The sequence below is a fragment of the Plenodomus lingam genome (assembly GCF_022343315.1).
Source record: "Plenodomus lingam strain CAN1 chromosome Unknown contig_26, whole genome shotgun sequence".
Classification (NCBI taxonomy): Eukaryota; Fungi; Ascomycota; class Dothideomycetes; order Pleosporales; family Leptosphaeriaceae; genus Plenodomus; species Plenodomus lingam.
Window position 1 is genome coordinate 1,851,155 of NW_027093941.1, and position 25,540 is coordinate 1,876,694.

A 25,540-nucleotide genomic window follows, 5' to 3' on the forward strand; every position below is an offset into this window, starting at 1 on the left:
ACTGATGCATTGCGTGTGTCGAAGGTGAGGTCGTCCATCCCATCCGTCTGAAGACTACGCCGAGAGCCCAGCAAAAGAGAGAGAAAGAAGGCACACGCTTAGAAGACAAGGGCGGCACCCTTGGTCTTCTTGTCACCACCGAGTTCGAAGTGCTTGCATCGCTTGAGAGCGAGCTGTGGCGTGTTAGTAAATGTCGCATGAACAATCGACTGCATGAGCATACCTGTGCCTTGGTCTTGCACTGTGTGCACTCTAGACGGAGAACGACCTTCTTGGTTGTCTTCGCCCTCTGTATGCTGTTAGTGTGTATTCCTGACCATTTACTGCGCGCAACATACCTTGTGGAAGACGGGCTTGGTCTGACCTCCGTAACCGGACTGCTTACGATCATAACGACGCTTTCCCTGGGCGAAAAGCGAAGCCTTTCCTGCCTTGTACTCTACTCTGTCTCAGTATATGCATTTCAGTGACCAGAGCGCGAGGGTACTAACGGGTGACCTTGTGCTGGGTGTGCTTCTTGCAGTCCTTGCCCTTGCAGTAGGTTCGGCGGGTCTTGGGTACGTTGACCTGGGAGAACCATGTCAGCACTTATACAATGACTTTTCACATCTCTACGTTGTTTGACTAGACACTGTGCGACACGAGAGGGCGTAATTCGAGGCGCATCTTTATGCGCCGAGTTGTTGACAGACGAGATCCAAGGAATAGTGCCAATCAATGTTGAAGATTTTTACTGATGGCAGATCCGTATCCTTCGAAAGTAGTGCTGTTGTCGTGCAGTGCATCGCAAGCCAGGGCGAGCCTCAATCATATGCATTGGTGCATTTGCCACAGGCATGCAGAGCAATTTGTCATACACCACACCCGGCGCGACAGCAAACTGGCGTAGCTTATCCGTCTTATGTATGGTATTCCGCCTTTGTAGGACGCTTCTTCATTGCCTCGGATCATTCTCTCGAGTTGTTCTTTCGGCGGAGAGTGGGTCATCGTACGCAGGTAGGAATGCTCGTCGTCGTCGTCGAAATCTCGTTGGTGGTCACACAGTCGTGTCGCAGCGGTCGTAGTCTCACAAACTCCACCAGCGTAATTTCTCACTCACCATTTTGACTGATTTTGCTCTGTCGTTAGTGGGGAGCGAAGGGTTGGCGTTGGTGGTGATGCGTCTCCAAGCTGTGGTTGCAATATCGCTAGCGTTTGTGCGTTCGGTAATATTACCTAAGCAATCGTGCATCAGCCACACACTCGAACTGGAGTGCAGCCACACTTCATATCCTCACTTCAACGTCCCGCAAACTTTGAACAGCAGTAAAGATCCGTAATACTGCCACCAAAGAACACATTCAGAAGATATTCATGCTGGCTTACAAAGACTGTAGCTGAAATGTCACACTGGAACCCTTTAAGCTAATGTCGTTAGAGATCAATGTACATATTTGTAGATAGCTACTACGAAACACTCATGTATTTGAACATAGCAGGAGCTCAGTCAAGAAAGATAACGTCATCATATTCTGGGGTATCATGCGACGCAAAGAAAACACCCATACCTGCCACTACGCGTTGGCGCCACCCTATGTATCTCACCTGGTTAAAAGAAGGCTGAAACAACGTCCAAAACTAATAGATCGGATGACCTTCGTCCCACTTCTGGATAGCAGCCTGCCTTGAGCCTGACGGAGGGCTGCTGTCCACACTATTGCCCAGACTAAAACGGTCACTTCGACGATTCCCTCCGCTCCGGCCATCCTCAAGTAGCTGAATAGGCCCAACCCATTCCCACATGCGTGCAACGTCACCAGTGCTAGTTGTCTTGACAGCTGTGCGTATATTTGCGTTGAATTCCACCTTCTTCTGCACCCTCTCCCATAATTTTTTGCGTCGCGACGCGGAGAACTCGTTACGAAGCACATCGTCTCGAAGCTGTGCCATGCTGATTCCCTTGTCCGGGTAAGAGCTCGGGTCCTGCATACTCCAAGCGGCCTGGTTTGCAAGTCGGTCAAAGGCATCACTTGCCAATTGCTTCGCACGAGCCTCCATTGAGCGGCTTCTCCTGTAAGAGTAGTTGCCATAGGAAGTCATTGCAATTGCGAGAATCAATCCAATAATCTGCCAAATATATCGTCTAACGGACTGTCGGACGGATCTTCGGATGCTGCAGGTGATGGGGAGCTCGGCGAGTGAGGTTGATGCAAGTCGTCGTTCACCGGTTGTTCTGTGTCAACGGCAAGGTAACTGATTAGTACGTGCTCATGTCAGAAATGCCATATAAGTGGTCGCAGACCGAGAGGAAGATGTACTTACCCATTGGTGGTTTCGACCACTTCCTCGCGCATAGTCACCTCAGGAAATGCTCTCTCGAAAAGCTCGCCAAACTCCTCATCTGTCAAGCCTTTGCTCTTCGCCGCTGCCATTTGTTGCTTAAGATCCTTCTCACTTATGTCAGGGCTCTCGACTGGCTTTCCTTCGGCATCCGGTTCGCCACATTCATACTGAGCATTACGTTTGCGTAGTGCCTGCACAGCCCTGTTTGCGATGCTATTCACTTTCCGCGTTTTCTCGCTATCGGGCTCGCAAGATGGTGGGAGGGGGATCAGGCCACCAAGAGACAATGGATGTTCCTTTCGGATAAAGTCAGAATCGCATCGAAGTTCAAGACCTCTAAAGCATTGTGCATGTGGCGGGCACGATTCACACTGAGGTAGGATGTGGACTGCTTCGTTCAACCATTCCGGAACTTCCACGCCCGCTAGAGCAGTAGATTCTCGTCCCATGCCACAGAACCCTACTGCAATCTTCTCTTGCCGCCAAACTCCAGCAAGCACAGCAAGAGCAGTGGAGAAGAGCGTCAAAGACATGGCCTTGATGGTTCCGGTAGCCTTGGAGCGCTGTCTGCGTCTGCGAGGGGGGAGTATGTCCGTCTTGCCCGCTTTGGCTCGGTCTCGGACCAGTTCCAGCTGTTCTTCTGGTGTGAATTCCTCTCCAGCATCTGTCGAGTCTTCCTCTTTGTATTTGCGTGGATCTGCAACGTCGAAAGTGCCACGGCTAGGCACGACAATACCCTCGTCGAGCTGCTCAACGTGGGGTTGAAAAGTCTTGCGCCGATGCGCATCGCTCTTGCGCTTTTCTTTCAATTCAGAGCCCAAAGTCTTTCTACGTCGGTCGCGCGACGCTGTATCTGGCAGTGCGGGAGAGCTGCCACTCTGGAATGGATTCTCTTGGGTAAAGGGACTGGCTACATCGTTGCGATGCCATGCTTCTGGGTCGGGCGACGGCTCTCTTACAGCCGGTGTGACGCTCTTTCGCGTGCGGCGGGCGGCGGGTCGTTCGTCTACTTCAGGATCGAGGGCTCTGCTGTGTTTTGCAGGGACTGCGCGGGATGGTGTCTTTGCGCGTGGGGCGGGAGCATCATACTCTTCGGTCGGCTGGCGCGTGGTACGGCGCGAAGTGCGGCGTATCGTCGAAGGCGGAGGCGGCAAGGTGCTTTCGTCTCCGGTATCGTCCGTCGTCACAGTACTAGCTGCACTGGAGGGTACGTCGACGATGCCTCTGGTCGAACGCTTGGTGTGCGCTTGTGCTCTTCGTACCTGGGCAGCCTGGGGCTTCACGTGCTCGATGAAGAGGCTCACGAGCGCCGGCTTCTTTGCAGAAGAGGGGTAGGTGACGCCATGTTTGAGCAATATGCTGCGTAGTTCGGGTACAGTGATTTTGTTGGCGTCGACGCCTTCGTCAAGATACCAGTACTCGCCGCGGTGGTCCGCCATGGTTTAGTTTGGTGTGCTGAGTGTCGAGAGCACGCTCAAGTGTGGACAGGCGAGATCACAGGCAGTGTATTGCGTTGGAGATGATGCAAGGAACAATGCACAGATGCGATGGATGTTGATCGTGAGCCGTGCTAGTTGGCACATGTGGAGCAGAGACTGTGGCTTGTTTGTGATGTCACCGAGGCAACAACAACAACCCAGGCTTGTCCGCAATGGGTTCCAACGCCCCCTCGCCTTTGTTGCCCTTCTCTTTGACATTTGGGCCACGATGATCGCTCCCCTCAAACCCAGATATGCATGCGGTGCATGGTAGTACAACTATTTGCTTGTGAGTCGTTCAGTGAACGTGCAGATGTCAGTTGCATGTCTAGCAGCCATACATCCGAGTGGCTGCTAGTCAATGTGGATATCGACAGAGAGAGACGATCGACAAGGCCACCTCATCTCTCAAGTAACATGAGCGACTTACTTGATGCAGACGAACATCTTGGTGCCGTATTCATCACCATATTCGAGAACTTCTTACAGGCGTATTTCTGGAAGTAGAATGGTATCAAATTCCTGCACGCCAAGAAGTCACCCTCTCAGATCAGACGTTTCTCAAAGCCAGCCAGATTATCCTCCTTCCCTTCACCCCAAGCGTTTGACCCAGTCTACGTCCAGCTAGTCGTGGCGAAATGCGCCGGCTTAATGTAGCTTAATTTCCGCAACCCGACTATATATTCCAAAGCCTGCGACGCTCGACCAATCGCGTAGCTTTGTTGTGCAGCTTCATGACCACGTCTCTGAACTACCGCCGGTTACATGGCGGCCACATATAGATTGATTAAGGGCAGTGATCACGCAACACAAGAACAGGACCCGTCCTTGGGTTGCTGGAGGCGACGTTTCGCTTTTTTCCAGATATTGATGTGTGAGATGTAGAGTGTGCTTTTGCCTCTGGCTTTGGGTCAGGGTCAGCACTCTAGCCGAGCGTAGACTTTAAATATCATCTCAGGAGGAGCCTGCTTTGCATATCCGCTTCACTGCTTGCTGCTATTTGTTCTATCTTTTCCCAGTGTGCAACTCGATCTGATACGCGACGATGTTTGGAAAGACTGCCATACTGAGCACTCTTGTCAGTGCCGTGTCTGCAGGCACTATTCTCTGGGATGGACGTTTCAATGAGATGACCTCGTCCGCAGACCTCGAGAAGTGGTCCTGGGCAAATCAGGTCGGAAACTTCCAAGTACGTCCATCTCTTGTTCTATTCTCGTACAAGTACATCTCTGACACACCACCCCCCAGTACTACATCCACGGCTCCGGCCCCGTCTCCAAATACGTCAATCTCTCGCCAAACTTCAAGAACCCCGGCGACACGGGATCCAAGCAAGGTGTGAAGATCACGATTGACAACACCGCAAAGTGGAACTCGGACATGTATGCCTCCTCTCTCTCTCTCTCGCTCGCTCGCTCGCTCGCTCTCAACATATCAAAAGCTAAAACAACAACCAAGGTGGCGGACAGAACTCATCCCCCAGACCAAAGCCGCCATCAACCAGGGCACGGTATACTACCACTTCTCCATCAAGCGATCCACAACAAACGTGCCCAGCGCCACAAACGAACACCAAATCGCCTTCTTCGAGAGCCACTTCACCGAGCTCAAGTACGGGTGGGTCAATGGCGAGTCGGGCACGTCCAACACGAACCTGCAGTGGATGGTCGGGGGCCAGAGCAAATGGAAGACGGAGCTCAAGGCGGACGAGTGGCACAATGTCGTCTATGAGATTGTAAGTATTTTTCCTTCTTCCTCCCATATATCACGCAAAGGGAATGGAGGGGAAGGAAAGAAAAGAAAGAAAAAAAAACCTCACATTCTAACTCCCTGCCCAGAACTTTTCTTCCAACCAAGTCACCTTCTGGCACTCGACCGGCAACAACACGCTCGTCAAGACCGCCGGACCCTTTTCCTCGAGCACCTCGTCCAACGGCGCAGATTGGCACTTGGGTGTCCTCCGTCTTCCGCGCCAGGGCAACGACGGAACGGGTGCAGAGGACTGGTACTTTTCTGGGACTTATGTCGAGAGTGGCACGCTTACGACGTCGGTTGCGAGTCCCGCTTCGTAGACTTGGAAGGGGGAGGGGGGAGGGGTTTCTGAGCAAAAGATGTGGATTGAGGCAGTGTTGTTGTCAATTGATGCTTCATGACGCATATCTCTACGCGATTTATTGTGAATTCCTTGCTTGGCTGATGTTGATGAGCATAAGTCATGTTTGCTGAGAGTTTTTTTTTGGTTCCTTCAAGTGCCGTTTGCCCAATTATGTTAGACTTCTTGCCTGTGATCTTTTGCCAGCAAGAATGACTGCGGTCATCAACGGCTTTACTTCCATGTCGCTGCTTCTTAGCCGAGGGTACCGACTATGCGTTGCACTGTGAAGCTCAGCGGTGATGAATCAGCCGGCTGTAGCTGTCAGTACTTGGCTCTCCTGTTCCAACACTGGACCCTGGCTCATGTATCCATAGTGTGTACGTTGGTGGAATACCTCCACGTTACCTCTCTATAAATGAATGACATGCCCTAATCACCAGCGAAGAAGAAACACACAGAAAACTGCAACACAAAACCGCAGACCATCGACTCCCGTTCCACAGCACTCAATGATTCAATACCGCGCCCGCTCCTACAGATACCGCATCCCCAACATCCCCCCTACAATTAGCCAGACCCCTCGCACAGTCAACCACTCGCTTTATGTACAACCAGCCCCACGCCCCATCCACAATGGGCAAGCTATACAAGACCGGCTACACCATCTGCATGAAACAAGGCAACCGACCGGGCGCCGAAAGAAACATGCGCTGCATCGACGAGGAACTCGTGCCTTGCGCCGATAGCCACGGAGCACCGTGTGCCGAGCCCAAGATCTTGCACACGTGGCTATACTATAAGTGTGCTGAGCACGGGGAGCCGAGTGACGAGGAGAGGAGGGCGATGGTGAAGAAGAAGAAGAAGGATGGGGGGACGCATGTTGAGGTGAGGGAGATGAAGATGGGGGGGGGAAGAGTGATTGGCATGGAGCTGTGTGTGTGGTTTTGTAGTGGGTATGTGTATGACGCTGAGGGGGAGGATTTGCGGGGACTGAAGGTGTAGTGCTCATTCGAAGGGATCTGGGTGAAGAGGAGGAGGAGGAGGTGGTGGTGGTGGTGGTGGAGTTCGTGCAAAGGGCATGGGCGGGCTTCGTCCTTTGGTGCTCGTTCGGAAAGATGAGATAGATCAACATGCCTAGCCCATTGTCACCCAGCCAATCCAGCGTGTGAAAGTGAGGCAGCTGATGGTCCGAATTGATACTACCACGGTAGAAGGCAGTGTCCGGTGGCGAAGCGCTCCGTGAGCCATCATCGCACCGAGATGCTGAAAGTAGGGTCGTCGGCGAGACCAAGGCATTGGCCAGTGTGCAATCGGGAGACACACACACACACTGCGTGCTATGCTATACCGGTACGTGCTAGGGCAGGTGAAGGACTGAAGACGATCGAAACTAACTCTCAAGGTAGACACAAACTCAGGTACGAGGACGGCCAGATTGCGCAAACAACGACGGGCGGCCAGGGCAACCGCGATAGTCCCGCTCGTCGGTCTGCAGGTACACGCCCGTCACCACTATGGACGGCGTACCAGACATGGGCTGTCAAATGCCAACGGTGAAGCGGGAAGGTAGAGGCAAGCCAAGAAACAGATATTGTCATGATGCTGTGAATTGCTGTTACTTACTAGCATCCAGTCCGCCAGTCGAAGAATTCATTCATCCCACACACACACACATTCAACACACGGCTCCGCCTTGCCCCGCCGCCGAACCCCCCCTCTTTCCTTTGAAACCTTGAACAATAAGCTCACACTCTCCAAACGCGTATCGTCCATTCACCATCCGCGCATCGCCCACAACCCAGCAGACGGCCGAAATGCGCCCAAGCTTAGATGGGTATCGGTGGGTACCGGTAGCAGGCAGAACAGGTACTAGAGTATAGTTCGAGGTCGGCATGGCACTACCGGTACCGTAGTACGGTCCATCAACACGCCAAGTGCAGTGAAAAAACACGACAACGACGCGTGCAAGCGCAAAAGCCAAGGTAGAAAGGAATTCAACACGGATGATACGAGGGACAGAAAGGTCAGGTTGGAGAGCTGGGGGCCTCACATCAGCCCCGCGCCTGCGTCTAGGCTGACCCGGACGGTGTTGCTTTCACACTTCGCGCGTTACTTACCTCCTGCACTTGTATTTGCCGGATGTTTGCCCGCCTGGCTGGGCTGGGTGAGAGAGAGAGGGAGAGAAGGGAGTGAGAAAGGGGAGGTACCAGGGAAACCACCTGGCCAAAGCCCGTTATAGGCAAATGATCAGTGACGCAGAAACCGGCAGCACAGCAAACTCTATACATACATGTCATACCGGTAGTACTCTTACATGCCTGCATACTCTTCACCGTACACAATCACACCAGGACAACTACCCTACCTACCTACCTACCTACCTACCTACCTACCTACCTACCACCGCCCCTCCCCCTCCTTCTCCACCACACCAGGCATGTACCCACCCATCAATACCCCATCATCCATCATCCATCCACATCCACACCCACATCACATCACCAACCCCCCTTCCCCCGCCTTGGCCTCTACAGAAGCGCCCGGTAGACTACCGAGCATACAAGAATCCCAAGCCCACAACGCGTCCCACGCCTTCGCGCAGCCACATGATACCTCCCCCACCCCACCCAACCGGTACAGTAAACTAGCCCTTGTACCGGTACGCGTCGCGCCAAGTCTTCAATCCCGGTTTGTAGAGTTATATGGCGTCGAGAGAGGGGGGGCAGACACATACGCACACACACACACACACACACACACACACGCACGCACGCAAAGCACACGCAAAGCACATGCAATGGCAAAGCACATGCAATGGCAAAGTGGAGACTTACCGGTACAGCTTAGGAGTACCACCATAGCATGGCATACCGGCAGCGACGCCGGCGAGCCCTAGACTCATGTTCCATGTTTTTTCACTCGTGTGCTGTAGGCTGTGGGATGAAGAGATGAGGGATTGGATGGGTATGTGTGTGCATGCGTATAAAGACTCACACATGACATGCAGCAGGGAGGGGGTTTTGGTGGTAGTGGTCATGATGATGATGATGATGATGATGTGCTTTACTTTTACATTTACTTTACTTTACTTTACTTCTCGGCGTCATGCTTGGGGAGGGGTTTGTTGGATCCATTCATGGGCGCCGGTTGGGTTGTGCACGGGCTTGCGACTTGCAAGTCGATTGCGGTTGGTGATTGTGGGTTGGGAGGGGGGCCCAAATCCACACTGCTGCCCCGGGGACGACGCAGTTTTTTCTTTTCTTGCCTTCTTTCATTCTTGCTTGTTTGCTTTTCCTTTTGCCTTTTTTGCTTTCTTCGCTCGGTCGTCTGTCTGCTAGGTGCGTGGTTGGGAGTCACTACTTGCCCTCTTCTTCCATTTCTCGGTGCTCAATCACGTCACATCACCTCGCATCACTCACTCACTCACTCACTCACTCACTCACTCACTCACTCACTCACTCACTTGTCTCTCCCGCCGTTTTGGGGCCGGGGCTCACGACAGGGGCCGGGGCTCACGACAAGGGCCGGGGCATTTCATCAGCTCAGCCCGCTGGCTTCGGCCTACTGTGCCATTGTAATCATGGCATATCCGGGGCACAGCCAGCATCACGCTTGTGCTCACCACCTTGCGAAACCAGCCTGCCGCACACCTGCGCGCACCCGAGGCCATCGGCACCTTAGTTGACACACACACTTTCTTTGTCTCGCTTTTCTCTCCATTCCTTTCATTACTAGCACATCTGCTCCCCCCACTCCCCCAACCCTTCTTCCCCTCCTTGAAAGGGCCAGCTCATCTATTCAAGTGTACAGGATCTTCTCACTTTCTCGTCGAAGCCCAAAATACCCCCTCCAGCCAGCCCTTCCAAGGGTTCCAAACGTCTCGATCCAGCTCTCCCATTCAGCCAGACCGACCCCGCTATACAGCATAGGAAATCAAACACAGTCATTCACACGTCCAAAATATCGTCCACTTCGTAGAGACCATGTCCGATACGCAAATCGGACTTCATCTCACCCTCGTAACATTGGTCATGTCCGTCATCATGAGGTAAAGTAGGAAAAAAAATAAAAGAGAGAAAATGGCAAGGCGTCGCACTACACCGTGTCTCGCTGCCAAGATATACAAGAGAGGGAAGAAGCCTGAGGCAGAGGGAAGAAAACGCTGGCCCGAGTACCCAGGCCACGTGAACAGCGTTACGGATCGCTTGCTTCATCAAACTCAACAAGCACTATGCTCGGCAAGTTCCTCAGACCCTACTCTGGGATTAGTGAAAGAGATCGCTGGCATACGGAGCCGTATCATCATGACCATATCGTAACTCTCAAAACATGCGACAATAGAAAGCAAAGGAGACGACCCCGTTCCGGAGCCGTCCAAGCTGTTACCCGATCCACTTCGGCGTGGTCGAACGAAGAGTAAGAAGGCGATGGCCAGTATGAACAAAAAACATAGGAGATGCTTTTCAGTGCAAGCAAGTGGACAGGGTGAGTATGTGCAGCGGCAGCAAGCATGGCTGCCAACCAAAACGCTAATGCCATAGACGCCATGGATGCGTGGAGATGTGCTCTTGAACAGGTATGAGCAACACTACTGTCTCGAGTCGCTAGGCATGGCTGCAAACCGTTGCTCAAACGATGCAGGTGGCTCAAAGCTATGAGAGAGGTTGGATCGAGGAAAGGTGTGACTCGGCCGAGCGCCAAAGGGCGATCCCAAGCGGACAGTCGCTTGGCCATGTGCTTCAGCTGACATGGCAGGTGAGCGTCGAGCTGGGCTGGGCATTACAGAACCTAGGTCGGCAAATGGGTTGAACCCAGACGGATCGTTTGCAAGCGGAAGTCGTCGGGCTCCCTCAACCATATCACCCAAGCTGAATCCACGACTACGTACTCGTCGGTGGCTCGACTCAGCTGGGGCACCAAACAACTCGTTGACAAAGGTGTCACCGCGGGTTCGCGCGCGGTCTTCAAACGAGTTGTGAAGGGCTCGACGCTTAAACACCCTAGACATGGGACGCGGTGAGTGCAACTGGAAGGGTGAGCCAAGTCGGGCTCCCTGTGCGGAAGAGGACGGGGCATGCCAAGTTCGGGCATTGTGCCTGCTCGCACTCGCATTTGGCGTTCCCGATGTTGCATGGAAAGGAGATCCAAGACCCAAGCCCAGACCAATGTGAAGAGACTGCGACTTCTGGTGCGCAGAGGACCGTACGCTCGACCAAGTTCTTCCTGTAGGCCGAGGTGTAATGTCCTTTGCCAGTTGCGACAACGGGTTGCCCAACTGCATCGACGGAGCAGTACTCGTCGCCAGAGACACATTCATGTCGCGCGTCGAGAAAGTCGCGGCCCCTTGGGAGAATGGCGACGATAATGGCAGCGGTCGCGACTCCTCCTCCTCCTCCCTAGGCGGTGACGACTGGAATGGAGAGGGCGACCGTTGGAGCATGCGCTGGTAATGAGCCGAAATGCTGGGCTTTTGCTTAGCCAGGTCACGTAATCGCTTTCGACATTGCTTCTCGCTTGGAAATCGAGAAAAGGACTTGCTCGATCTGGCTGACGCAGAGTTGCTACCACCTCTGCTGGGTCTCGAGGTGGCTGGAGTACCCGAGGGCGAGGCATAGTGAGGCCCGACGCGAAGTCCGCTGGCACGAGAGGTGCGTGAACACTTCCATGTCTTTCGGGCCATCCTTGCTACGCGATGGCACACTCCATTCGGAGGTGTTGTGCTTGGAAGGGCCTTGAACGGAGTGACGGTAGGATCCTGCAGGTACTTCATGTACGTCATCCAGAGATGGTGGTCCATTTCTTCTGTGAAGGTTGCCCTTAGCTTCATCTTCTTGGCTGCCTGAGGTTTAGGGGCTGCGATCAACGGCGATGCAAGGTAAGGAGACGTGATGGGCGGAGAGCAGTACAGAAAAGGGTTCATCCTCTCTTCTTCAGGAGTGGTACAACTGCCTCCCCTTGACATGAATGATCCAATGCTGTCGCAAGAGGAGACTGAGGAGTCGGAGAAGCCGGAGGACGAAGTTGGCCTGCTCGATGCCGCACTGTATGTGGTGCGCTCGACGTCTGACCAGTCCTGTGGTCCATCGTAATGATCAACCGTCCGCACCTGAGCAGCAGGTGTCTTTGGGGGAGATAGTAGGCGTGCATATCCCATGCTGGGCGAGAGGAAGGCGTCATTCTGAATGGGCGGAAAGGACGAAAGGCCAGAGGAGATGTTGGGAAGGAGTTCTGGGGTTTCGATTGTGGGAATCGGCTGTTGGTCCATCCTCTCGTCCATGCTGTCGTGGCTCATGAGGAGGGTAGTGCGGCGGCGGCGAACCTTGAGCACCTGCCGTGGTGGCGGTGGAGGCTGCAGTTCCTCAGGCTGTGGCTCGGGTTCCGGTGTTTGCGGCGCCGGGCCATCACGGTAGTGGAACATGAAGTTCCTTGGGAGGGTGATGGAAAGATTTGGGCGTTCGGGCTCCATGGCAAGGAGATGTGAAGAGGGTTGGTCGGCGTCTTCCTCTTTGACGGTGTCGCCAAATTGCCCCAAGAGTCGAATCTCCAAGACGCTGCAAGGAGTCGAGCAGGGCAATCAGACAGCACGAGGGTGGAAACAGGAAGCTTGATTGAGATCCAATTGCTCCGTTGCGGCGTTGGATCCAGATTATGCAGGGCGCGAGGTTTGAGTTGGCTCGGGTTCCAGCAGGCGTTTGGTGCTCTGCGAACGCGACTGTGCGGGCTGCAGAATGGTTACACTGGAGACCAGGTAGATTAAGCCCTTGGTAGAGCTAGTAAACAACGGCAGAGAGTCGCGCGTTCTCAGCGTACGCGCGGGCAACTAGCGACAGACCAGTGGCAGAAGATGGGTAAGTAAGGAAGAGAGTCGCGAACAGATTGTGCAAGCGAAGGCGGGTACGTAGGGAAAAAGAAAGACACAAAAAAAAGAGGGTGCAGTAGGTGACGGAAGATGGTGATAGGAACGAGGCGGATGCGCAGTCGTCGAAGAGGGCGCGTTTGAGGGCGCGATGAGCTCCGGGGGAGGGCCGGCGAAGTGTGGACTTTTGGACAATGCGGTGAGAGTCCGACAGCGCGGCAGGAGCGAGGCGTGCGCCTACCTCAAACGTCCATGGATGGCGTGGGACAGGGTGGGAAAAGGAAAGCAAGGAAACAGTGATGGTGGTCGTCGAGAGCTCGCCTTTGTCTCGGTCAGCGCACGGGGCGGGGAGGAGAGTGCGACAGGCGAGCGCGGCTCGAAAGGGTCGTCAGGTCGTGATGGTGATGGTGATGGTGATGGTGAAGATGAGAGGTGCAATGAGGTTGGGGCGGAGCGGCGCAAGAACAGGCTCAGGATGGGCGGGAAGCGGCTAACAGAAAAGGAGCTAAAGGCGCAATCGGCGAATCGCGAAGCGCGGCGGTCGACGACAAAATTCTCCACATGAGTGCGGCCCCCTCCTCTCCTCTCCCCCCCAAAAAAAACAAAGCGGCTGCTGCTGCTGCTGCTAGTACCTACTACTATGTTTCTACTGTCCACCATTGTTGACAGTTGTCTACTCTGGTAGTATACTTGTCTAGTGCCTTTTACGCACTTGGGCAACTACTCGGCAGCGAGGGACCAGAGTGTGCATAGCTTGCTTTGTTTCTATTTGCATCGCATTCCTCTGTTGTGGTCCCCTTCCTGCTTCCCCCCCCCCCCCAGGCATTTACACGTGGAGGTCGGTCTGTCGTAGCAGTGGAGCGAACTTGACGCGTCCCGACGCGTTCGCTGTTCCGTACTAGGCCGGATGGGGAGGCGAGACCTGGCCTGTGCTTTGTGGGCGGCTTCCATGGTGGCCCGCCTCAGGCCCTGGCAGGCTTTTGCTCGGCGACGATGCCATGGCGCCTTTTCTTTACTACTGACTACTGTGTATGTACGGATAGTATGTACCTAGTCAGTAGTATGTACGTACCCATGGTCTCTATACCATACAAAGTATATACACCAGTACACTCCACACACCAAAAGCCTGTCACCACGTCTTTCCCACCCAGCTGTGACAGCCAGCCAGCAAGCCTACCGGTATTAGTAGAGTACCCACCCATTGCCCACTCTCCCCAGGTCCTGCACGCCTCTCCTCAGCACTTTTGCAGGACACACAAACACAACGCCTCACTGTGCTCTTCCTTTCTCCCTGCTCTTGTTTCCCCACTCCCCTGCAGTCTGGCAGCTCAGAACGAGCAGCACCATGCAGGCGTGGAGAGCGAAAACCACCATCTGGCCGCCAGGCACATCCCCGAGCCTGCATCTCGCCGTTTCATTCGTCCCTGCTCGCTCTAGTACGCTCCACGACGGCTTGAGCTTGGGTCGCTACTGCACTTGCACTTGCCCTCGCACTCGCCTCGCACATCGGGGACAACACTGTACTTGTTCTTGGACATCACCCGTGACCACTGCCACTCGCTTGTTCAGCATCACCCATCACATTCACCGTCTCCGCTTGGACTGCCAGGCAATCAAGTACTCGCCGAATCGCTGATCCGTCGTCGCAGTCGGCGGTTGCCAGTCGAGACCAAAACGCCCTGCCTCTCGCCAAAAGTGGACGCAGGACGCAAGACGTTGTGGACGAGCCGCGCTTGGCTGCGAGAACGGCCCAGGTCAGCTGCAACCTTCATCACACTCTCCAATAGCTCCATGTTCCAAACGCGCAAGTCTGTCGCCGATTTTGGATATACGATAATCACATTATCGGCCGCCCTTGCCGACTCCCATTGGCTACCGTTCTGCATTCTTCACAAAAGCAAAGCGTGCAACCGCAGTCGCACCACGAGGGCCTTGTAGTCGGCCGCAGCCAGCACGAGGCCCCAAACTCCTCTACCTTCAGCGCAACGCAGCCATGCTCAGACCTGCATACAGCTGGCTGGACACTGTGCTATCTGCAATGTATGCGAACACAAGAACTGCATATGCTGAATGCTTCCAGGCTAGCCATTGGTGCCCCCCCACCCCCCTGCGCGTACAAACAATGCCATTGCAGGCGCTCGATTAGGCAAACCGTAATGCGTCAGTTTCTAGCCCTAGCTGAAGAAACGGCTATTGTGCATGATATCTTGACGCCTTGGGACGGGGAATCCATGACTGATTCGACCGACTCTTTGGACACATCTTCCAGGTACGCTTTCGTCATGGCCACCCATGCACCAAGTTGTCGCACGCTTTGCGTAGTCCACAAATGGACCCATGACAACTACTCTAGGCTGACTGTGCATACAAATGACAGTGACACAAGGTCCCGCTAAACCCCATCAAGGCATAAGTAACGGCCCACATCGACGATAGCGGATGCTACCGTCTGGCACAGATCTAAACTTCGCACTGGTCCCAGCTGACTACATACACTAACCATGAAGCCTATTCCAATAAACATGCAGTGGTGTCAATTACTCTGCGCCCAATGGCGGATCTTATATACGATGATTCAAGCACGCAATGATATGGCTTCTCATCCTTCTAATATTTCCCTTGTTTGGACTACTATACTACCTAGGTCGAGTACCTATGTCGTCGGAGCTCTACAGCCCCTCCCTTGAAAGCAAACTCCAATCCAGCCCCTGGAGGCAGCAGAAGGTAGCCCTATCGCAAGTACTAACAGTGCCAGCAGCTAGCCTGTGTACTTATTGGTGGTTGTTACTGCCGGTGTCGTTGGCGTTGGCACTCTCGTTGTCGGCCTGGGAGCTGTTGGCATTGTTGCAAGAGTTAGCCGCGTTGTTGTCGTTGCCCGTGTTGGCTTCAGCGTCTGCGCTTGCGTCGTTGTTGCCGGCATCGCCTCCAGCGTCTGCATTGGCGTTGTTGTTGCCGCCATCGCCTCCAGCGTCTGCATTGGCGTTGTTGTCACCAGCATTGGCATCGGCATCGGCATCAGCGTTGGCATTATTGTCAGCAGCGGCCTCGCCAGCTCCAGCACCATCCACAGCTGCAGCGATCTCGTCTTCGCTCAAATCATCAACGCGGAGGTTAAGCGTGTTGATACACCCTGCCGCATCATCCAAATCGTCGCAGGTATTACCGGCTCCGGTCTGGTCGCCAATTTCGCCAGGCTCAAACGTCGATGCCTCATTCGCAAGTGCTGGGTCGCCACCAATGGCGGAAATCTGGCGTGCAAGCTCAGATGCAATCTCCTTGTTCAACTCCTTGGCACCGTCGCTGGCAGGGTCCTGGTGCTGCTGAAGAGCTGCAATCTCAGGGTTGACCGCCTCGATGGATGTGCAAGGCACAGATGCCAGTCCGACTGAACCAGTGTTGCGTTCTAATGCACGGTATATGAGTGCATTGGTCATTCCATCCACGTCACCAGCAGCTTTCGCGTTGGTGAAGGCCTGGTCAGCGGTTGCTTGCTGTAGGCAGTCTGTGGATATTAGTGATTGATCATCCGCACATCTTCTATATAAACACTTGCCAGCATCAGCGATATTTCCAGCACCCTCCGCTGCCGCCGCTGCACCTAGAAGGCCAAACACAGCATCTTGGATCTCATCTGGGTTGTCTTGCTGCAAGACTTCGTTGACAGCCCTCAAGATGTTTTCATGCGAGTGTTCCTGAGGAACCTCGCGCTTTGTAGCCCTGGGGGCTGGGTGGGCAGCAATGGCACCGATGAGGGCAAGGGCAAGAAGTTCGTACTTCATGATGAAAGATGATATAATCGTAAGAAGGATAATAGAAGTGAAGAGCAGTTACAACTTTGGTATGGACTGGCCGATCGATCACCAGGAACGATTGATTAGAACGTAACTAGACGAAGAAGAATAAAGGATAGCGAAGGACTTCTAGAAGCTGATGAGATGGTTTCCATCATCACAAAGACGTGGTATACTTATATACACCTCTCGAACAAATGTCACCCCATGCTATAGCTATCCAAGCCCTAGGCTCTGCTTCACACCTGTCATGCAGCTGCAGTAACGACAGCCGCCAGCCTCGCCACATGCGTACCTGAAGGATTGCATGATGTCTCCTCCTAGGTGCTGTGTCTGAATCCACGACTCGAAGCCTTTTAACCTGCAGCGTACAAGTGGAATGGAATGTAGTAGAGCGGGGTGACTAATCTCCTCAGGGACAGAGAGTACCCTTTTCCCTCGCTCTGATTGGCAGATCTCCCGAGAACAGGGGTTCGCGCCAAGCGATCTGAAGGGCCGATGAGACACTTCGCGAAAGCTTTGGAGACGTCGATTGCTTCATGGTCTTCGTTTACCAGCACTTGACCTGCAGAGGCGACGCCAGCTGGCGGTGGAAGCCTATTGCGTGATGTCTAGAAGCGCGATCGTTGTGTTTTGATGACTTTGTGCACAAGGCCATGGTGTCTACTCGCTCTTCAATGACTTACGGGAGCAGCCAAGGACGCGCTCTAATCTATCCAATGAACAGCGAATAAGATGCACGGTCAAAAGATGTATAAAGATTTTGCACATGATCTCTCTATGCTCAAGTCACCTTACTCTCTGAAACCATGGTAAACCTTCCAGTGGTCATTCGGATCGTTGCGGTTTGCAACTCGCTTTCCGCTAGGTAAACCTGCCAACGACATGGAAAGCCTTCGAGAAAGGACAAGATGGAAGCCTGCATAACACCATCCGAACGGGTTCAGGCATCAGGAACAAATCAGCCGTGTTGAGAAACCTTGATCCCTTGATAAGATTGTTTTCCTGCACGTCAATACCACGACATTCGGCTCGGCTCAGCTCCGGAATCCAGCCGTTGCATTAGAACTGTCGAAGCTGAGGGGTATATGGACTGGTATATTGACTCGACCTCGATCTTATTCCAGCTTTGGGGGCAATTTCTGCACGTTCAGTCTGGGTACTCCGACGCTCACACTGAGACCATCATCAATAATCTTCGCCGATATACCCGCTAGGACCCAGACATTGTGTGTCTCAGAGGAGCCCACCCCATCCATAACGATCCGCTTCCAGAACGCGGAGACACTGCGGGTATCAGGGTAATATCAAGCCCGTCCTTTCCGGTCTGTACCACGCTTCTTGCTAGTCTGATGCAGGCGCAAATCGCATTTTTTTGTCGCCAGACGGCTAGCATTACTACCGACTCCCCTTATGATTCTATGCGACTTGTTGGAAGCCCATGCCCATACCAGGTTGAATTGGCGCTTCCTAAGCCTATATTCAGACATGAGCTCCACCTGGTTCGATGATAGCGCCACTACATATTCCCTCTGTGGCATACTTCGATTCGCGCCCACGTCTTGCCCTCCAGGTAATCGAAGTAGGATACATTGCACCGCCATACATACGTCATCCTGTCACACTGTAACACGGCATTCTCCGCAGTTGCATACGACTGAGCATGGGAGGACACTTCAAAGCCAAAGCCGAGCCAATGATCAGTACAATCTCCGGGCCTATGGATGCCAAACATGTGGGCGGTATCGATGTCACGGGCAACATGGGTTCGGAGATTGATCACTACTTCACCAAGAGTGCCTTGGAACCTGACGAGCTTCCCTCGCATACCTTCGTTGCTACTGGGAAAATCGAAGTCCCAAAGAGATCCGGCACCTTTGCGCACTCCATACGCAGACCAAGCATATCGCTGCCAGCCACCATCACACTCTCCAGAAGCAAATCCATCTCGCATCATGCAGAAGCACGAAAACCCCCGACGGTCGCAAATGAAAGCCACAAGCCATTTGCGAGATCGGACAGTGTGATGAGCGGCCAGTCACTCAGAATGCGACCCAGCATATCGCGCTTACGGCAAAGAATCGGATTAGACAAAGAGAAATCGTCCACTGCGGTCGGAATCATTCGCTCAGTCGAGATTAAGACGAAATCTGAACATACCCAGACAAATCGTGTACCATCCTTGCGCGCTCAAGACTCTCGAGCTCGTGATACTACTACTTCATCTACCTCCTCTTCCCCATCACATCACACCCTCGCAAAAATCAATCCACCTCCGTCAGTTCCTCCCTCTACCACCAACACTACCAACCGTCCACTCCCACCCCCTCCCCAACGCACTTTAAACCACGCACCCAAACCGAACCCAACCACCTCCAAACCACCAACCGCTGGACCCCATCCCAACCACGCAGATCCCCGCACCGCACCACCACCAACACGTGCCATCCCCAACCAGCAGCAGAACCCCATTCCCTTCCAAGACATCATGGGCGTAGACAATCTAGCCGAGCGAATGCATTTGTACAAGGCTACGCGCGAGTACTGGGCCTATGCGGATCACGACTTGGTGGCATGGACGGGGCGGGCGGCGGCGCGGAAACCGTTGGGGTATTATTGTGGGTGAGGTGGGGTTTGTTGTTTTCGTGGGTTTGGGGGTTGCCCATGTATGGGATGGTGTGGGCGTTCTAAGGTGCCGCTGTTTTCGTGGGTTCGTGGGTGGGGTTTGGGAGGTTTTTGCGGGTTGTGAGGGCTAGGATGTGTGTGTTGTAAGGTTGCTTGGGTATGCAGGGTATATACTGTAAGTTGTTGGACTCGTTGGCAGATAAGCTATACGCATACTCTAGTATCTAGCGAGAAGACAACACTTATTCAAGACATTACATGTATCCCACAGTTCATAGTCAAGCTTTCGCATAGCCATTGCCCACTCACTCATCAATGCCGGCCAGTGTTCCATATGTGTGTATCAAAGACATATTTCGCCAGTGTCGAGTCACACTAGGACGCAGCCAAAGATCAACACTCACTGTGAGGCCGCTGCGTACTCCCACTGTGGCAAACAACCAATGTCTTACGTATTGTTCGCCAAAGTTGGATTGCGGGTGAGTAGGATAGCTCATACCCCCCGTTCGCGCCAGAGCCCCGCCATAGCTTATGGTCACCCTTATGAATCGATAAGGTCTTGTTTGTCATGTATGAGTCTTTCGGTAAATAGCGGCTGGATGCGGTGTATGTGGTAGAGAATGGCTGTCGAGCGTTACTGAGCTGTTTGCCTACTCTGTGATTGGAGTAGAAGGGGTGGTGTCGATACGGTACCTCTAGTAGTGAGACACTTAATCTTAAGGAAGCATTGGTGAATATGAGCATAGATGTGGCTAAGGGGGTCTTTGAAGACTAGTTCTTGGGGCGGTATGGCATCAGCATGGAGTTGGTATCAAGTCGGTAGTGCGCTAGTGTTGAGTCGGTGTAGAATCGCTATGCTCCCATTCACTTCTCGTCAAGAAAAGGGCGTTCCTGCCATTCCTATCAATATAGAGTGGCAAGAACAAACGGTGGACGGTGTTATTTACCTCTGTGTTAGGCATAGTCTGTTTTGATCTTGATAGAATTCACGCACTAGACGGCTGCCTGGCGACGCTAAGACTTAAGAACTGCGGTTCACTCAATACCCGTGCGTCCACTTGTTTATAAAAGAGCTCACTGACCTCAAAACTTTTGCACCACTGGCCTTTGACACTGCTTTCTACTCAACCATCTTGTTAACACTTCCTACCCAAAAATCTGGTTGGCACTGACGGTATGAACGTTGAACAATACTCGCAGCGTGAATACTACTAAGCATAACGTCTAGATGGAAAATATATTGCCTACCATGTCCGAACCTGACCTTGACCTCAACCTCGACCTCGGCCTCGACCTCGACCTCGACTACGACTTCAACTACTACTCCGACTCCGGCTCCGAATTCGACTTCGACACTTACCCCCAGGAGTTATCACAAAACAAAGAGATAACAGTCTGCCAAACCTCTACCTTACTGAATCTTCCCAGAGAAGTCCGAGACGAGATTCTCAAATACGTACTCGCCCCGGAAACCGGCGTGCAAGTTGTGATCGAGGCCAAGCCCAACACTCAGCCCATCATGGACATCATTATCAAGCCCAGAACCTTACCCCTCCGGCCCCCTTACGGCAGCGGCGACTTCGAGCAGACACCCTTCAGACGCAAGACAAAATGGGCTGCCAACTTCCTGAAACCCCTATGCAGACAACTGTACAACGAGAGCCGAGACGCCATCTTCGAGGCCAATGAGACAATTGATTTGGTATGCTTGTGCCAATTCAGGCCTTCGGTCCACGAGTTGAAAGTCTTGTTCGGCCAGATGAGCGGGCCTGCGAGACGGAATTTGCGCCGTGTGATTGTGATTGGGAACAACTGGCAGTACATCGAGGGTGAGACTAAGTGCGCCGACTTTCCAAAGTACGTGGAGAACTTTAGGGGAGTCTGTGAGGAGTACCCTCATGTCAATATCACGATACAAGCTCCATGCATGTGGTCATTAGCTTGCAAGTGGCTCGATATTGCTATTGGACTGCACTGTGCGATCCGGGGTCCAAGTGCACTGTCTCATTTGCTGTGGCAAAGTCCCGATCCATTGACGATTGACCGACTAGACACTTTCGCTCTGTTGTTCGGGGACGGCACAGTTAAGGTGCCAGGAAACATGCGGTTCGAATTTGCCCTTGACGATTATCCGCAAGACTATGTTGAGGCGGAGCTGGAGAAGTATGAAGAAATGGGACTGGTGCCGTCACCGGAGGCGATGCTTGAGTTGAAGCAGGCTGCTAGGCGATTGTATGATGAGGGTATTTGAGGGTATGGATGCGTTGTGTGGTATGAGGATTCTACAATGGTAAGTTTCTCGAAGCTTTTGCAGGGTAGGCACGACACTAGGCTAATGTTCAACTGCATGTAGAGATATACTCAGCCGACAAGTACAGGGATGGAGGGTGAAGGAGTAACGAGCATAAGGAAAGGACTTGAAGATGCGTTGACTAGATTCAATGTATCTCAGGTCTCAGGCAACATACTTGCTTTGGTCTTCAAGTTGACTAATAATACATCTCACCATTTGAGACGACCTACGTGTACAAATTGCTATTGACACAGTACCCAAAGCCTGTTGAACAATAGCGAACCATGCAAGAAATTGATGTAAACAAAGATCAAGGCCATTTGTTCAAGTCGAAGAAGAAGATGAGTCGTATGTCGCTTGCAAACGAGATAGCCATAGAGACGTGACTGAGTTCTACCCAACTCAATTATTCATCGCCCTGCTAATGACCAGCACACAAATCTAGAATCATGCTCCCTTTGTACTCCTTCGTACACGCCATTGTCGCCTCACCCTTTCTCGTCCTATCAAAATTGTAGATCTGGGTGCACACCGGCTCCTCCTTGCCCGTGCATTGGATTGGCGGACAGACAGTCGCTCCCGGATCTGGGTCGAACTTCACCGAGAGCCCGTTCTGATATCCAGGGCAGACTTTGAGTTTGGCATTCTGATTTTCCGTCGTAGCAGTAGCGTCGGTGATGGTAGCATTGACACCAGGGTCTGCACAGTCTAGCAGCGAGACATCGTAAATGAGTTGGTGTGTGGTGCTCTGAAGTGCATTCTGCACGAGTGCGTATTCGAGTTGCAAAATATCTGTAATAGTTGTATTCCTTGAGACTTTGATAGAGACGCCCTGGCCACGCAACTTATCGTGGTCTTGGCAGTATACATCGGCTTTGTTGGTGGTGGGGGGACAGGTGACTCGAAATGGCTCGGTGTAGTTCTCATTTGGTTTGATGATCTTCATAAGGCTGTCCTCATAGGCATTCCAAGAGTTATTGGTACGAGGACCGTGCATGAGTCTTGCACCTACTGACCACAAATGGAGTTGTTCTTTACAGTTGTTGCGTAAGACGACATTACCATATGTACCGCCTACCTCTGACACCCAACCATATGACGGTATTGGCGCAGCCGCTGTGAATGCAGAGCTGGGTTGAGCAGCAGTGGATAGTGCGGAAGACGGCAAAGCTGGTGTTGGGACATTATCTCTCTGCCTGATCGTGAAGCTGGAAAATGAAAAGGGTACTGCGGCTAGTACCAGGAGGAAGAGGCGGGAATTCGACACCATGCTTATGCTACTGGTGGACTTGAAATGATTTGCAGAGTTTGGGAACGAAATATCAGAGAACCACCGAGAAATGACTTGAAGGGAGTATCGTAGAACCAGGAATGCAACAAGAGTCGAAAGAGTGGAGGTACAAACTCTGTTAGAGACGCTTTATATGTCGAGGAAAGTCACCAAAGATGTTCTATCATGAGTGTGTACTATGACACAGGAGAAGTCAGTGATCTGACTCTTCTTATGGCTCACATGAATTTCCCACGTTCGCACCAGCACAGCTCGTGGAGAAGTTGTAATGTGCAAACATGGCCATGTCGAAATGCATTAGGCATGACTTCCCTGTGCTTGCTGCGTGGCAGAACCGGTAATAGCAGCATGGAATACCATGGAGACTTCTTACAGGTCAAGTGCTGCGACTTCACCCATGTCGCACAAAGTTTGCGTGAAGAGATGATGTTGAACCCAAGCCGCGGACCATGAAGGGATGGCAAAGGCGCCGTCAACAGCCTGAGTAAGCCATGGCAATCCAATCACAAGCCCAATGCAGACTACGTCGCTTTCACGTGACCAGCTTCTCCGCACCCCCCAACCACCACCTCACAATTCCGTCCTCCCATCTTGCCCGGTTCTTCTCCACAGTCCGCCCCGGAACTGAGCCGCGTTTCCGTCCGTTCGCGAGAGATGCCGACGCAACCCACCGACGTCGAACCAGGCCCGAGGCCACGACCAAAGAGGGATGAAGGGTACGTACCTAAAGTGGTAAACCCGTTCACGGCCGCAAACCACTTTCTGCGCAGTACTTTTGTTTTTCTTGCTTTCTTTGGAGAAAGCGGCGTTGGCTGACTTGGTTGTTGTGACTGTTGTATTTGTTTGGAAGAAGCTGTGTGCATTGCAGTCATAACAAGACACCACAATGCCGTCACTAACCCGCACTCTCCGCACCGCGCGTGTGTTCTCGCGCAGCAGCACGCAGGTAAACATCAGCTCTTGAACATCAAACCTTTCTTTCAATTCATCTAACATATTCAGACCTATCTCAACCTTTGTCGCAGCTTCTCCTCGTCTCTCCGCCGCAATGAAATCAACAAAGTGTACCCCTCTCCCGCTGCAGCCATTGAAGACATGGCCTCCAACAGCACCCTCCTCGTTGGCGGCTTTGGTCTCTCTGGTGTACCCGACACCCTTATTAACCAAGTGAAAAACACACCGTCCATCACAGGCCTAACCGCCGTCTCCAACAATGCTGGCATCGTGGGCAGCGGCCTAGGCCTGTTGCTGGAAAGCAAACAAGTGAAGAAGATGATTGCCTCATACGTGGGCGAGAACAAGGTCCTCGAGCAAATGTATCTCTCCGGCGAACTCGAACTCGAACTCACCCCGCAAGGCACCCTCGCTGAGCGTTGTCGAGCAGGCGGCGCCGGCATCCCAGCTTTCTATACCCCAGCCGCCATGGGCACCGTTGTGCAAACTGGTGAACTTGCCCTCCGCCACAACAGCGACGGCAGCGTAGCCCAATACTCGACGCCGCGCGATGTCAAAGTCTTCAGTGGGAAATCCTACATCATGGAAGAATCCATCAAGGGTGACTACGCCTTCATCAAGGCTTTCAAGGCTGATCGCCTCGGAAACCTGGAATTCCGCTTCTCAGCGCAAAACTTCAATGGAGCCATGGCGCGCAATGCCAAAGTCACCATTGTAGAAGCAGAACAGATTGTCGAGGTGGGCGAGATTGCGCCCAATGCCGTCCACGTTCCTGGCATCTACGTCGACCGCATCATCCAATCCACCGCGCCCAAGAAGATTGAAAAAATCGTCAACGCAAAGGATTCCTCCGACGACATCACCGCCACCCTCGGCACCGGCGCCACCGCCAGCAAACGCGAACGCATCGTTCGACGCGCAGCCCAGGAATTCAAAAACGGCATGTACGCCAACCTAGGCATCGGCATGCCCATGCTCGCCCCCTCCTTTGTCCACCCCTCCATCACCGTCCAACTGCAATCTGAAAATGGCATCTTGGGTCTCGGCCCCTACCCCCAGCCCGGCCACGAAGACGCCGATCTCATCAACGCCGGCAAGGAAACCGTCACGCTGCTGCCCGGGGCCTCGTGCTTTGGCTCCGAGGAATCCTTTGGCATGATACGGGCGGGCAAAATCGACATGACCATCCTCGGCGCCATGCAGGTCTCTGCAAAGGGCGACTTGGCCAACTGGATGTTGCCGGGCAAAGTCAAGGGCTTTGGCGGCGCCATGGATCTCGTGAGTAACCCGCAGCAGACGAGGGTGGTGGTGACCATGGAGCATGTGGATAAAAAGGGAAGGCCCAAGATTCTCAAACAGTGCGAGTTTCCCCTCACGGGCAAGGCGTGTGTGAGTCGCATCATTACGGATTTGGTAGGTTGGCTTTTTGTTCCTCTTCCTCTCTTCCCCTCCTCTCTTTTCTCTCTCTCTCTCTCTCTCTCTCTCCAATCCAGAGCGCGGCTGCTTGTCCCGTATGAATATGGACATGTGTTATCGACACTAACATCACACCCAGTGTGTCTTTGACGTCGACTTCACAAACGGACTCACCCTGATCGAATTAGCAGACGGCGTTACCGTCGACGAAGTCCGGTCGAAAACGGGTGCGGATTTCAAAGAGGCCGAGGAGATCAAGCCCATGTTGTGATAGGAGTGAAGCGTTTTGAGGGGTTTTTTATTTATTTCTTCGAGCTGCTTGAATGTGATTTCCCCGCATGTCCTCCCATCCCATGAAGCTACACTTGTATATTGGCATGGCCCTTGTATGGCATCTCAGAAATACTACCACTTAG

The 25,540-nt window shown here is 53.0% G+C and overlaps 13 protein-coding genes across 13 annotated transcripts; 7 read left to right on the forward strand and 6 right to left on the reverse strand.

Annotated features, from left to right (window-relative positions):
• Nucleotides 1-98: 98 nt before the first annotated feature.
• Nucleotides 99-1,102, reverse strand: RPL44 (60S ribosomal protein eL42; the record flags this gene model as incomplete). Its single annotated transcript, XM_003845741.2, has 5 exons — nt 99-173; nt 224-289; nt 339-439; nt 492-567; nt 1,100-1,102. The coding sequence occupies 5 exons, from the start codon at nt 1,100-1,102 to the stop codon at nt 99-101; spliced, it is 321 nt and encodes a 106-aa protein (XP_003845789.2).
• Nucleotides 1,103-1,617: 515 nt separating this feature from the next.
• On the reverse strand, nt 1,618-3,761 carry IAQ61_006895 (uncharacterized protein; the record flags this gene model as incomplete). Its single annotated transcript, XM_003845742.1, has 2 exons — nt 1,618-2,212; nt 2,302-3,761. 2 exons carry the CDS (start codon nt 3,759-3,761, stop codon nt 1,618-1,620), a joined length of 2,055 nt encoding a protein of 684 aa, XP_003845790.1.
• Nucleotides 3,762-4,486: 725 nt separating this feature from the next.
• IAQ61_006896 (uncharacterized protein) lies at nt 4,487-5,880 on the forward strand. The gene is made up of 4 exons (XM_003845743.2): nt 4,487-4,989; nt 5,049-5,182; nt 5,259-5,535; nt 5,639-5,880. Exons 1-4 carry the CDS (start codon nt 4,846-4,848, stop codon nt 5,870-5,872), a joined length of 789 nt encoding a protein of 262 aa, XP_003845791.1. The 5' UTR covers nt 4,487-4,845; the 3' UTR covers nt 5,873-5,880.
• A 618-nt stretch (nt 5,881-6,498) lies between these two features.
• Nucleotides 6,499-7,452, forward strand: IAQ61_006897 (uncharacterized protein; the record flags this gene model as incomplete). Its single annotated transcript, XM_066097346.1, has 2 exons — nt 6,499-6,854; nt 7,110-7,452. 2 exons carry the CDS (start codon nt 6,499-6,501, stop codon nt 7,450-7,452), a joined length of 699 nt encoding a protein of 232 aa, XP_065952823.1.
• A 3,031-nt stretch (nt 7,453-10,483) lies between these two features.
• Nucleotides 10,484-12,361, reverse strand: IAQ61_006898 (uncharacterized protein; the record flags this gene model as incomplete). The annotated part of the gene is made up of 1 exon (XM_066097347.1): nt 10,484-12,361. One exon carries the CDS (start codon nt 12,359-12,361, stop codon nt 10,484-10,486), a length of 1,878 nt encoding a protein of 625 aa, XP_065952824.1.
• A 541-nt stretch (nt 12,362-12,902) lies between these two features.
• IAQ61_006899 (uncharacterized protein) lies at nt 12,903-13,316 on the forward strand (the record flags this gene model as incomplete). Its single annotated transcript, XM_066097348.1, has 1 exon — nt 12,903-13,316. One exon carries the CDS (start codon nt 12,903-12,905, stop codon nt 13,314-13,316), a length of 414 nt encoding a protein of 137 aa, XP_065952825.1.
• A 1,051-nt stretch (nt 13,317-14,367) lies between these two features.
• On the reverse strand, nt 14,368-14,640 carry IAQ61_006900 (uncharacterized protein; the record flags this gene model as incomplete). The annotated part of the gene is made up of 1 exon (XM_066097349.1): nt 14,368-14,640. One exon carries the CDS (start codon nt 14,638-14,640, stop codon nt 14,368-14,370), a length of 273 nt encoding a protein of 90 aa, XP_065952826.1.
• A 270-nt stretch (nt 14,641-14,910) lies between these two features.
• Nucleotides 14,911-15,150, forward strand: IAQ61_006901 (uncharacterized protein; the record flags this gene model as incomplete). Its single annotated transcript, XM_066097350.1, has 1 exon — nt 14,911-15,150. One exon carries the CDS (start codon nt 14,911-14,913, stop codon nt 15,148-15,150), a length of 240 nt encoding a protein of 79 aa, XP_065952827.1.
• Nucleotides 15,151-15,525: 375 nt separating this feature from the next.
• IAQ61_006902 (uncharacterized protein) lies at nt 15,526-16,533 on the reverse strand (the record flags this gene model as incomplete). Its single annotated transcript, XM_003845748.1, has 1 exon — nt 15,526-16,533. The coding sequence occupies one exon, from the start codon at nt 16,531-16,533 to the stop codon at nt 15,526-15,528; it is 1,008 nt and encodes a 335-aa protein (XP_003845796.1).
• A 1,675-nt stretch (nt 16,534-18,208) lies between these two features.
• Nucleotides 18,209-19,171, forward strand: IAQ61_006903 (uncharacterized protein; the record flags this gene model as incomplete). Its single annotated transcript, XM_003845749.1, has 1 exon — nt 18,209-19,171. One exon carries the CDS (start codon nt 18,209-18,211, stop codon nt 19,169-19,171), a length of 963 nt encoding a protein of 320 aa, XP_003845797.1.
• Nucleotides 19,172-20,398: 1,227 nt separating this feature from the next.
• IAQ61_006904 (uncharacterized protein) lies at nt 20,399-21,421 on the forward strand (the record flags this gene model as incomplete). The annotated part of the gene is made up of 1 exon (XM_003845750.2): nt 20,399-21,421. One exon carries the CDS (start codon nt 20,399-20,401, stop codon nt 21,419-21,421), a length of 1,023 nt encoding a protein of 340 aa, XP_003845798.2.
• A 463-nt stretch (nt 21,422-21,884) lies between these two features.
• IAQ61_006905 (uncharacterized protein) lies at nt 21,885-22,733 on the reverse strand (the record flags this gene model as incomplete). Its single annotated transcript, XM_003845751.1, has 1 exon — nt 21,885-22,733. One exon carries the CDS (start codon nt 22,731-22,733, stop codon nt 21,885-21,887), a length of 849 nt encoding a protein of 282 aa, XP_003845799.1.
• Nucleotides 22,734-23,366: 633 nt separating this feature from the next.
• On the forward strand, nt 23,367-25,395 carry IAQ61_006906 (uncharacterized protein; the record flags this gene model as incomplete). The annotated part of the gene is made up of 3 exons (XM_066097351.1): nt 23,367-23,561; nt 23,757-25,121; nt 25,264-25,395. Coding segments are annotated over 3 exons (1,692 nt in total), but the record flags the coding sequence as incomplete, so codon positions are not given.
• Nucleotides 25,396-25,540: the final 145 nt, after the last annotated feature.